The sequence below is a fragment of the Urocitellus parryii genome, chromosome 11, assembly GCF_045843805.1.
Source record: "Urocitellus parryii isolate mUroPar1 chromosome 11, mUroPar1.hap1, whole genome shotgun sequence".
NCBI classification, from domain to species: domain Eukaryota; kingdom Metazoa; phylum Chordata; class Mammalia; order Rodentia; family Sciuridae; genus Urocitellus; species Urocitellus parryii.
In genome coordinates this window covers 66,300,795-66,313,498 of record NC_135541.1, presented here as the reverse complement: position 1 = coordinate 66,313,498, position 12,704 = coordinate 66,300,795, and the positions used below count along the sequence as shown (strand labels likewise).

General features: G+C 33.2%; 1 protein-coding gene across 1 annotated transcript in view; it reads left to right on the top strand.

Annotated features, from left to right (window-relative positions):
* Positions 1 to 10,764, top strand: part of Odf2l (outer dense fiber of sperm tails 2 like) — a 38,389-nt gene extending 27,625 nt beyond the window's left edge. The window contains exons 12-17 of the mRNA XM_026406153.1: positions 1,331 to 1,435; positions 3,387 to 3,545; positions 5,137 to 5,219; positions 5,304 to 5,466; positions 7,757 to 7,882; positions 10,394 to 10,764. Of these exons, the coding sequence (XP_026261938.1) occupies positions 1,331 to 1,435; positions 3,387 to 3,545; positions 5,137 to 5,219; positions 5,304 to 5,466; positions 7,757 to 7,882; positions 10,394 to 10,522 (765 nt within the window). The 3' untranslated portion in view covers positions 10,523 to 10,764. The remainder of the gene's footprint in view (positions 1 to 1,330; positions 1,436 to 3,386; positions 3,546 to 5,136; positions 5,220 to 5,303; positions 5,467 to 7,756; positions 7,883 to 10,393) is intronic.
* Positions 10,765 to 12,704: the final 1,940 nt, after the last annotated feature.

The window sequence follows — 12,704 nt, the reverse complement described above, 5'->3', positions numbered from 1 at the left end:
CTTGATTATATTTGATTTCTCATCTTATATATTTAATGTTATCAACTTACAATAACGATGCCCTTTCAGGGTCATTAATGTCCAACATTTCATCTTTCCTAATAAAAGTATAATTCAGATTTATTCATGTGAAAGACCTTGAAAAGAGCTTATGACAATGTATGTGAAATAAAGCACATATTTAATAGTAATTTGTAGAAAAGCTTTGTTTTGGAAATATAGTATTCTGCTTCATGGAAAAAATGAAACTTTTGTAGATTTTTCCAAGATGAATAACAAACTGGTCCAATAAAGATCGTTCTCTCTCTCTCTCTCTTTTTTTTTTTTCTTTTGGTATTAGAGATTAAATCCAGGGGCACTTAAGCACTGAGCCACATCCCTATCCTTTTTATTTTTATTTTGAGACAAGAGTCTTGCTAAATTACGTAGGGCCTCACTAAGTTCCCAAGTAGAGCTTTGAAATTGCAATACTCCAGCCTAAGCCTCCTCAGCTGCTGGGATTACAGGTTTGTACCACTGTTCATGGCTCAATAAAGATCTTGAATTTATTGGAAAAAAGAGTTTGAGTTAAAGAATAATGACAGACTGAGGGTGTAGGTCAGTGGTAGAGCACTTGCCTAGCATATAAAAGATCCTAGGTTTGGTCCTCAGTACCACCTTAAAAAATAATAATAAAAAGAACAGAAAGAAGACAATGAATCAAAGGGGAAAAGGTTAAGGTAGGACAAAGTATATGCAAGTAGAAAGGAGTTCCATGCATCTGGATGGATTAGATGGTAAAACAGAGTTGAGACATCCAGTTAGAATATTGTAGGCAGGAGGAAAGAATGGAGTCTATGAAGACAGTGGATCTGTTATTGAGAATGTCATCTGGGTCTTCCACTTGGTTGTTCAGATTTAATCCCTCAGCAAGAATACTATAACTGAGTTACCATAGAATTTAATTACTGAAGTGCTCACCTATTTTTTGAGCAGATTTTCATTTGGTAGGAGAAATTATTGGATTGAAAGCTGGTTTGGACTGGAGACTAATACCTTAAAGTAACTTTTACCTGCAAATCTCTGTAGTTTTCAGAGTTCAAATGAAGAGACTAGACGTATTGAGGGAAGAAGACAGGTAAATCCATAAAAGAATTGTGGATTAGAGTAGAGCACTGAACAATTTCATATTTAAAGAAGGAATAACATTAGATAGATAAACATACTGAGGGTATTGGTAAGGAAATTATGATTTATTTAATTTGAAAATTCAGATTTTTAGTTTTTATTCATGCTATAGTCCAAATAATTAAATAACACATGGTACTCTAATAATGCATTTTATTTTTAGGTACAAAAGTTGCAAGAAGCAGCTGAAATGGTGAAAAGCAAGTGTGAAAGTTTGCTACAAGAAAATAATCTAATGACAAAAAACAAAAATAAAAAATTAGATGAGGTAATTTGAAAATTTGAATTGTAAGATAATATTTATATAGTTTTTTCTCTGTGAATGTTATACAAATTCTTTCATTTTGGTCATTTTCTGTGGTTTTTACCTAGGAATGGTCTGTTCTCAGTCTCTGTAGGAGTTTTTTTTTCCTGAGGAAGTAATGTTTCTTCCAGACTTGAAATGTTGTTTGTTTATGTGAATGTTTTATCACTTTTTTTCTTATGATTTAAGAAATAGCATAGATGTTTTTTATTTTCTGATACAGAATCAGACTTAAACTTAAAAATCTGATTACCATTGAGATTTATCAGCCCATAAAATGCAAACTAATCTCACTTTTTTTTCTGGTTTTAATTTTTTTTTTGGTGTCTAAAAAATTACAAAGTAAATACTCTCTGCTAAATGCATTTTTTGAAGAAAAATGATACCTTTTTTAAAAAATTGTCATTTCCTTTTATTTGCCCTATTGCAACAGAATAGGGGAAGGCCAATGTTGGCAAGTGAACATGTTTTTGTGAATATTTCTAAGTTTTAAATGAAACTGCATCCCTTTTTGAAGTTTCATGTTGTTTTGGTAAGGAAGCTGTGAAAGTTGTCAGATGGTAACTCCTGGTTGGAGAGGTTGTGAAGTTAGTGGTCAATTCCAGCTGGGTGTAATAAGGTTTTTCTCTCTGGGTTGCTCCCAAATTTGGGTTTCTCAATCAAATGAGACACCACTGGAAAGAAGAAATAAGCCAGAGCAGGCACACTGCGTTAAACAGAGGTAATGGATAGTAACCTATCCAATGCTCAACTTACCAGTTTCTTAAAATTATTTTTCATCTATTTTTAGCAGACAGCATTTATGTCTTTTGGTTTCCTTCTCAGGAGATATTTCCAATGAAAATGTTTCCTCTTCAGCTAGGCAGCATTGTAAGAAGTCTATTTTAAAAATCTGTGTTCAAGGGCACAGAGGGCAGAAGCTTGTGTTTTTCAGCTACTGTTTTTTTTTTTTTTTCTTTTTTTTAGTTACTGATCTACAACCACAAAAGTAATTTTGGTTTTAAATTAAATCTTCTTTTTCCTTTTCAACTAAATTTCCTGGTTTTCTCTTGGATCTTAGGTGTTTTACAGAGTGTGCTTTCTTTCTGTTTTCATCTTTTGTAATCAAGGCTGCCAGATGCTACATAGAGGATACAGGTGTTCCCTTTCTCAGGGAAAGAGTCGTACTCGTGGTTTTCCTCCTCCTTATGAGCACCCTAAATGCCAAATCTGGCTAATTTTTTTAAATAATTAACAGTATGAGCATTTTAAAAATTGTTTTGAGTCACCTGTCCACAAAAGTGCTTCAGAGAAGAACTATAGGATGCAGGTTTTAATATAGATTGGGGTTAATATAATACAGATGAAATCAGAGAAATATGTTCATTGTAACCATGATCAAATAAATCAAGTGGAAGCTCATATTGTCTTGAAGTAACATACAGTAAACCCACCAATTTGAGCCACGATGAGTGAACCAGGGTTGCTCTCTTTTAGTTAAATATCTGAGTTATAAGATTGAATAACTGAAAATGACAATTACTTGATAGGCTGATGGTAGAAAATAGAAAAGTAGTATACCAATTTTACTAATATTAACATCTATTCACAAAATGACAGATGTCATTTTGCTTTCATTCACAAAATGACAGATGCTTTCCTAAGTAGTTTAAACACCCTCTTCTCAAGCTAATATATTTATTTTCTTAACAAACCTTTTGGAAATTAATAAAGGGCCAATCCACTTTAATTTTATGTTCTTATGTAGCAGAATCTAAATTAATATTTGTTAATACTTATTTTGTTTAAATATTGTTGTTTAAAACCATTATACCTAAAATACTTATTATATAACATTTATCTAGCATTTAAAATAATAAGAATATTAATGCTAAATGTGTGATCTTGCACTTATTTCTCCTAATGCCACACTCAGATGAGAGGCCAGATGGAGTCTCATCTGAAGGAGGTAGAGCATATCCGTGATTCCTTGATGGCGGCTGAACGGAGGCTTCAGGAGTCTCAGGAGAGCCTGCAGCACTGCAAGGCGAAATGTGCAGACCAGGCACACATCCTTAGGGAGCTTCAGGGCCAGGTGTCCAGCGTTTGTTCTGAGTTTTGCAAGATGTGTTAAAGGAACACTTGGAGTGAATTCACCAGTTGAGGGCACTCATGTCAGGGGTTGATTTTTCATTTCCATCTGCCTCTGATGATAAAATATTTTCATGAAATACCATAATATTATGTTATATGCTGTACTTTTAGTGCTTTATGGTAACAAATTCGTAATTAAAAATCAGTAACTTAGGCTATTAGTGCAAATCTATATTTAGATATTGGTGGATATGGTAATTACATGAGGGCAAGAGCAAAGCTGTGCTAATGTAAATGTTTCTGGTATCAGGATAAGGTGAATTATTGTAATTTACCTTTAAATGATTGTAATTTACCTTTAAATTATCATGCTTTTGAGTAGAATTGTGCATCACATTTATTGGCATTATTTTCAATTCTTTTATTTTTCCATACTTTTTAACCAATCAGAACAGGGATCAAGTGTGTCCTTTTTATAATCACACAGCCATTTCCTAGCTCAGTGCCTCGCACATGAAAGCACTCAAGTATTTTTAAATGGATTAATTTTTTTTCAAGGAAGCACATCCAAGGATGGTAGCAAGTCTTTTTTTTCCCCCTTGCAATATAGTTATAGGAAGAATTCATTCTGTGTCTTCCAACTGTATATTTTCATTTTGAAATGAAATGCATCCTGTTTATTAAAACATGCAGACAATATTTTGTGAACTTAAATTCCTGAGAAGAGATTTTTCTAGGAAAATGTTAAATTATATTTATTTAACCTAAACTACTAGTTGAAATTATGAGAAAAAAAAATTTAAAATTTTCAAGGCTTTTTAAGCTACTTAAATCAGCCTTTGAAACAATGGGAAGAATTTTTTTTAATTTTTTAATATTTATTTATTTTTATGGTGTTGGGCATGGAACTCAGGGCCTCACCCATGGCTAGGCAAGCTTGTATACCACTTAGCCACAGCTTGGAAGATATTCTATCTTGGCATGGGCATGTGTATATTTGATTTATTTTGCTTCTCAGAAGAGTATGGTTTTCACTTACAGTTACAAATTTACAGGTAATAAATTATCAGCATCGTTAAATGAAATATAAAACATAAGAGAAACTAAGTAACAATTAATTAAGTAAATTAATACTGTGTAATTTTCCCATATTTTAATTGCTATCAACCAGAAAATTTTCAGTTGATTTTTTTTCCCTATTATGTACATATTGTTTTTGTTTATTTTAAACCTAATCAGGGGGCTGGGAATGTGGCTCAAGCGGTAACTCGCTTGCCTGGCATGCGTGCGGCCTGGGTTCAATCCTCAGCACCACATACAAACAAAGATGTTGTGTCTGCCAATAACTAAAAAAATAAATATTAAAATTCTCTCTCTCTTTCCTTCTCTCTCTTAAAAAAAAAAAAAAAAAAAAAAAAAAAACCTAATCAGGAATTTAAGAATTTGTATTTTCATAATGTAACATTTCTTGGTATCTTTCTGTATAGAAGTAATAATAATTTTATATATCTTGTTTTTTTGTTTTAACAATAAAATATTTAGATTTCTTTGGTAGTTGATTATAAAGAAAGCATATTTTTTTTTTCTTCTAGATTGATGAAAATCACAGTCTTCTAAAGCTTTCTCTGGAGGAGGAAAATTATCTAATTCAATTGAAGTGTGAAAACCTTAAACAGTAGGTATTAAATTGACTTAAAATTGGTGTTGCATTTTTTTTCCTGAACTCTATAATTTAAAAATATATATTTTCTGTACAAAGAAAATTAGAACAGATGGATGCAGAGAATAAAGAGCTTGAAAAGAAGCTGGCAAACAAAGAAGAGTGCCTTAAGCACAGCAATCTGATGTTTAAAGAGAAATCTGCAGAATACACAGCACTGGCCAGGCAACTGGAAGCTGTTTTAGAAGAAGGAAGACATAAGGTACAGATGTCCTTTATTTATAATCATTTTAATTAGTTTGCCAAAGAGTCCTCTTTTTAAATAGTTAGTATTTCCTGTTGCCAGACTTGTCTTTATCCTGATGACAGGGTAAAGGGAACAATTGCATTTTTGTTCTTTATCCATTTTTCCTTTGAAGAAAAACATATATTATTGGTCCAGAGTTACTCCACCAGGTAAATGGCTGTGTGTCGGGGTAACAGGCTGAGATAGGAAGTACTTCGAAGGTGTAAAATATTTTTATATTTTAAAAATATAAAATCAAGTTAAATGGGCAAATAATTAAAAATTTTGTTCCAGTCAGGATCTGGTGAGCTGTAAAGCTCAAGTCCTTTTTGACAAATATTTGTTGTATAAATAAATAAATACATGCAAGAATTAAATTATAGTTAGATTAGCATTCCGCCTAAACTAATGCTTTCCTGTGTGTCAGGCAGTCTGCTGGTCCTTGAGAGATAAAGGTGGAAAAACCCCACCTCAGCTCTCAGCATACTCTGCTTCAGCACACTTCAGCCTCAGGACTTGTAGAGACTAACACTTGACTCTCAGATGCCATCTTATGTGTAGGTACTGTAACAGGGCAGGTTCAGGGAACACTGGAAGGTGTGCTTACCTCAGTCTGGAAGGAGAGGGAATGATTCAGAAGTCTCAAAAGGAGAAGTGAGTTTTTCACACTTAAACAATAGTTTGAATCCTGAAAGAACAATGGTAATTTTTGGATTCCAAGAGGAACTAGGTTTAAATGCTGGTTCTGACACATTGTACACTGACATTGTTTACTTCTCTGAACTTTAGTTTTCTTAACCAGTAAAATGGGGTTATGCATTTCTTCATAAGTAAGGCTAAAAAGTGATTATATGTATCCTGATGATTCTTAGATGTGTATCTCCAGCTAGCACTGTCCACCCACTGAAATCTAGACTCACATATTCTACTACTTACTTGGCATCCCAGTGAATGTAGACATCTCAGGCTTAGTAGGTCTACACCCAAATTCTGAATCATTTCCTCCAAACTTACTTCTACCCATGGTCTTCCTCAATTCCATTAATTTTCATTTCATAAAAGTCAGAAAAAATCTAATATTCTTGAAATGTGACTCTTCCAAGTATCACATATATAGTCTATTTTTTTAAACTCTGAGAAACCAATTTAAATTGATTTTGAATTGTTGAATAAAAGCTAGATATCAAAATGTACTCTCAATGGCAGAAGTGTAATACAAATTTCTCAGCCCCACCAACTTTTGTTATGAAAATAAGAGGTGGCTTTATTTTGGATTCGGCATTAGTGAACCTTGAAAATTATAGGTACTCTCAAATTCCTTCCCAAAAGTGTTTAAAGTCCTTAGAGACGTGTCTGCCCTCTCCTTTCTCTCCCACTGCAGTGGATGTGGGGCTATCTGTAGTTTCTGTATACTTGTGAAGTGCCATCACTGCCCTATCTCCATAGCCCACTCCAAGGAGATAGTGCCAAGGGCATGAATATTTGTTCTGAGGGCCTTTACTTCCACAGCTTCAGATCCTGTTAGCATCCCTCAGTCAAAATATTCCTTAGCATTTGTGCAGAAGAAATGTTTGTAAATTCTTTCATCAAAACTTAGAACCATGTCTACAGCCTTATGTTAGAGGATACTTCTTCCTACTAGCTTCTTGTTCCTGGACTGGACCTGACTTTCATTCTCATTTTTGTGGCTCCGACTCAACATTCCTACAGAAAGCCTTTCATATATCTGAATTTTTGATGAGCTAAGCTAGACTTTCTGATAAAATAAGCAATGAGAGAAATATGAAAACTCAAATTCAGGCCACTTAAGTGAATGAATGAAAAGCCAGTCGTGTAACATTCATGTTTCTGTGTGTGTGTGTCATTCCCCTCCATTCTATCCATCCAAAAATATAATCAGCATTTCATGAGAACTGTATGTATTCCACTGCTGCTGTAGACACCATGGTGCATATAAATACTATTAAAAATAGAAATTGCTCTTATATTGTTAAAAATATGTGGTTGGAGAAAACACCTACCTTAGTTACAAAGCAGTAAAAATATACACAAAAAAATCTTTTGTATCTCAAGCTAACTTTTCAAATACTTACGAAAAAAGTATAGATACTTATATGTGCTTCTTCAAGATAGACTGTTTTTAAGCACTTTCTAATTGTCCAGTACCTATTTGGGAATAAAAAAGTACAGTATAACCTTGTCACAGCTTTAAATCTCATTTTAAAGAAAGCACATTTAGTCGTTTTACTCTCAATAAAAATTACAGGTTTCTGAAGAAGTAGAGAAAATGTCATCTAGAGAGAGGGCTTTACAAACTAAAATATTAGATCTGGAAACTGAGCTTAGAAAGAAAAATGAAGAACAAAACCAACTTGTTTGCAAAATAAACACTGTAAGTATTATTATGATTTAATATATTGTAAAAGCTAAATTAGCACATTCATACCATGCAGTTTAGTTAAATTGTTGAAGTACAAATTGAGGGGTATCAAGGCTGTTTACTGATAGTATTAAAAATAAATAATATAAAACATAAAATGTAAATGTCAGCATTATGCCAAAGAATTTGTCCTGCCTTCCTGGCAGCATGTATTGCATTGCCCCAGGTCTCATCAGGCCCTCCTCCTGCATGTGCTCTTAATGAAAACTTAATGAGTTTTCATTTACTTATTTTCTTCATGGTATGAATTTTTCATTTTTTAAAGATAAACACAATTTAGAGTGTACGTTAGATTTTTATATCTGTCTTGAATAATTATGTCTATGAATGTTATATTTTAGAAATGTATAATTTGGTGTTAAGTAAATATTCAGTATTGTTAAATCTGCATATGAACGAATGCTTTGATCCACTTACCCATGAAATGAGAATACCAGTTGCCTATGTTTAATTAGTCTTCTGATGTTTTTCCTTGAATATTTATGAAATACTCAGTTGGCATAAGATACTCTTGAAGCCAGCATTAGTCATGTTTAAATTACTTAACTGACTACTTGATAATGACGTAGAGAATAATGCAACTTTATTTTTCCAGAAGCAGGAGACTTCACGAAAACTGTTTTTTTATTCCAAGTGTCTAAAAAGTGTCTAAAAAGTAGAAAACCTAAAAAGTTAAAAAATTAAATGATTATGGCATACACTGTTTAATTTCATTGCTTTCACAAGTTTTATGACAATTTAATCAGAATAAAATGTTTATCACTTTTAATTTAGCACAGGCCTTCCCTTTATTTCCATTTTTTTTTTAAACTCACCATAGAAGTTTCTGATATTATAAAATATGTTTATATTCTTTATGTAATTAAAGCCTCTGAAAAAATAAAGCTAAGGTGAGATAGGTTTTGTTGTAATATTCCAGTATTTAACTAAAGCTACTAATAAGTAGGTTTACTATCTGATAATTTTATACCAGTAAAAAAATATAAAATTCTAAGCACAGATTTAGAAAGCTGAAAAATGAGTTTTGTTCCGTGATTTTCAGAAACAGTTGAGTGATCAGTTAAGTATTTATCTTATATACATACTTTAGCCCCAGCTGGACTATAGACACCCAGAAAGCCTCTCTCATTGGTAACTGTGTCCCCAGAGTCTTCTGCAGTGCCTTTTCTTATTTTCTACCCAAGTACTCTGGTGGGTGGCGGGGTATAAAATGAAAAATTAAAATAATTAAAGCACATATGGTTGATTTCTACTGTGATTTAGTTGTTGTAATGCACATTCACTTAGCCCCATGTTTAACAGATTAATAAATAGGTTTTGCCTGGTATGGTGGTACACACCTATAATCCCAGCAGATTAGGAGGCTGAGGCAGGAGGATGGAAAGTTCAGATCTAGCCTCAGCAACAGCTAGGCGCCAAACAACTCAGTGAGATTCTGTCTCTAAATAAAATACAAAATAGTGCTAGGAATGTGGCTCAGTAGTCAAGTGTCCCTGAGTTCAATACCCAGTATCCACCCCCCAACCCCCCCCAAAAAATGAGTTTTATTTAAAACCATCAAAACACATTTCCATTACATTGAACATATTTTCATATTAATTTTTGCCATTTTTCTGCCTAAAAATTCATATTTTATCCCATCAGAATGAACTCTGTTATTTTAAAAAAATTCTTTAATTAGATCAGTTTACCAAAAATGCTTTAGATAAAACAGGTTACAGATACTATCTAGTTTCCAAGATTTCTCTAAAGAGACCTTCTGTGTCCTTCACAACAGTGCAACCTGATAGGCTGAGCTACACAAAAAATGCAGCAAATCTTTTTGAAGCATCAACTTGACTCAACAATTTGGAGAGAAAAACAGCAACATAACACACTTGTATTTGTAGGGTAGAATGTAAAATTATCAATGGATTTAGGACATACATAAGACTTGAGAGGCATTTCTGGCTTCAGGAGGGTTACAATGGGTTAAGCAGCTGAGCCCATCCTGGAACTTGTGCGTTCACCACCACCCCCACCAGAGTATTTGGGTAGAAAATAAGAAAGGCCTATAGGGTGAACAGGGCACTGCAGAAGACTCTAGGGACAGTTACCAATGAGAGAGGTGTTGATAGTCCAGCTGGGGCTAAAGTATGTATGTAAGATATATACTTGACTGATCACTCAACTGTCCGTGAAAATCACAGGAAAAAACTCGTTTTTCAGCTATTTCTAAATCTGGGCTTAGAATTTTATACTTTTTTACTGGTATAAAAATTATCAGATCGTAAACCTACTTGTTAGTAACTTTAGTCAAATCCTGGGAACATTACAACAAACCCATATCATTAATTTTTAAGATAATTTAATAATGGACACATCAGGTATGAGAATTTTTTTAAAAAATTAAAAATAATATATTCAGTTATTGTATATAGGTATTTTTATTGTGACTTGTATTTCTCTCTTGTTTTTATTTAGAAAGCACAACATCAAGAAGTATCTTTGAAAGAAATGCAACATAGTCTTGAGAAGTCAGAGAATCAGAATGAGAGTATTAAGAATTATTTACAGTTTCTTAAAACTTCTTATGTAACAATGTTTGGGTAAATCATTGAATTTATTTTCAGCATTAGGTTTTCACTATGAATCTAAAATGTGATTAGGTAAAAAAAATATTAATGGTTATGATTTGTAAATAGATATTTGAAATATAATTTATTATCTAATTGAAACTTGAAGACATGATAGCTACTAGTTTTCCTTTTTTCTAGATAATTCTCACTTAACTAATATATTAGTTTTTAGAACATTTTCCTGACACACACAGATACGAGAATAATTTTTTGTGATGTCTGTAGCTATAGTTTGTAATAAATCTTGGCCAATTATGAGCCAAATACATGATTTCAAATAATGTATATAGTTGCTCTATATTGTAATGTTATATAAATATAATAAAATATTCTGAATTTTAATTTTTTAGGATGATATAATTATTTTTATGTAATCTTTTTTTGCATTACAATTCGTATTACACGTATATACCACAATTTTTCATATCTCTGTTTGTATATAGAGTATGTTGATACCCAGTTCATGTCTTCATACATGTACTTTGGATAATGATGTCCATCACATTCCACCATCCTTGCTAATCCCCTGTCCCCTCCCTTCCCCTCTCACCTCTCTTCCCTATCTAGAATTCATCTATTCCTCCCATGCTCCCCCTCCCTACCCCACTATGAATCAGCCTCCTTATATCAGAGAAAAAATTTGGCATTTGTTTTTTGGGGATTGGCTAACTTCACTTAGCCTTATCTTCTTCAACACCATCCATTTACCCTCAAATGCCATGATTTTATTCTCTTTTATTGCTGGGCATATATACACAATTCCATTGTGTATATATGCCACATTTTTTTATCCATTCATCCACTGAAGGATCTAGGTTAGCTCCACAGTTTAGCTATTGTGAATTGTGCTGCTATAAACATTGATGTGGCTGTGTCCCTATAGTATGCTTTTTTTAAGTCCTTTGGGTATAGTCCGAGGAGAGGACAGCTGGGTCAAATGGTGGTTCAATTCCTGGATTTCCAAGGAATCTCAATACTGCTTTCCATATTGACTGCACCAATTTGCAGTCCCATCAGCAATGTATGAGTGTACCTTTTTCCCCACATCCTCGCCACCACTTATTGTTGTTTGCATTCTTAATAGCTGCCATTCTGACTGGAGTGAGATGATATCTTAGAGTAGTTTTGATTTGCATTTCTCTGATTGCTAGAGATGATGAGCATTTTTTCATATATTTGTTGATTGATTGTATATCCTCATCTGAGAAGTGTCTGTTCAGGTTGTTGGACCATTTGTTGATTGGGTTATGAAAGATCTAGACAATGAAAACTACAGAATCCTAAAGAGAGAAATCAAAGAAGACCTTAGAAGATGGAAAGATCTACCTTGCTCTTGGATAGGCAGAATTAGTATTGTCAAAATGACCATACTACCAAAAGCACTATACAGATTTAATGCAATTCTGATCAAAATCCTAATGGCATTCCTCATAGAAATAGAAAAAACAATCATGAAATTCATCTGGAAACATAAGAGACCCAGAATAGCTAAAGCAATCCTTAGCAGGAAGAGTAAAGCAGGTGGCATTGCTGTACCAGACCTTAAACTATACTACAGAGCAGTAGTAACAAAAACAGCATGGTATTGGCACCAAAACAGACTGGTAGACCAATGGTACAGAATAGAGGACACAGAGACTAACCCACAAAATTACAATTATCTTATCTTAGACAAAGGTGCCAAAAACATGCACTGGAGAAAGGATAGCTTCTTCAACAAATGGTGCTGGGAAAACTGGAAATCCATATACAACAAAATTTAATTAAAACCCTATCTCTCACCATGCACAAAATTTAATTCAAAATGGATCAAGGAATAAAACCAGAGACTCTGTGTCTAATAGAAGAAAAAGTAGGCCCTAATCTTCATCATGTGGGATTTGGTCCCAACTTCCTTAATAAACTCCTACAGCGCAAGAATTAAAACCAAGAATCAATAAATGGGATGGAATGGAACTAAAAAGTTTCTTCTCAGCAAAAGAAACAATCTGTGAGGTGAACAGAGAGCCCACATCCTGGGAGAAAATTTTTACCTCTCACACATCAGGTAGAGCACTAATCTCTAGGGCATATAAAAGAATTCAAAATGATGATATAATTATATACTTCCTAAAATACCAAATTTTCAATAAACTTAATATTGCTTTATGTATATG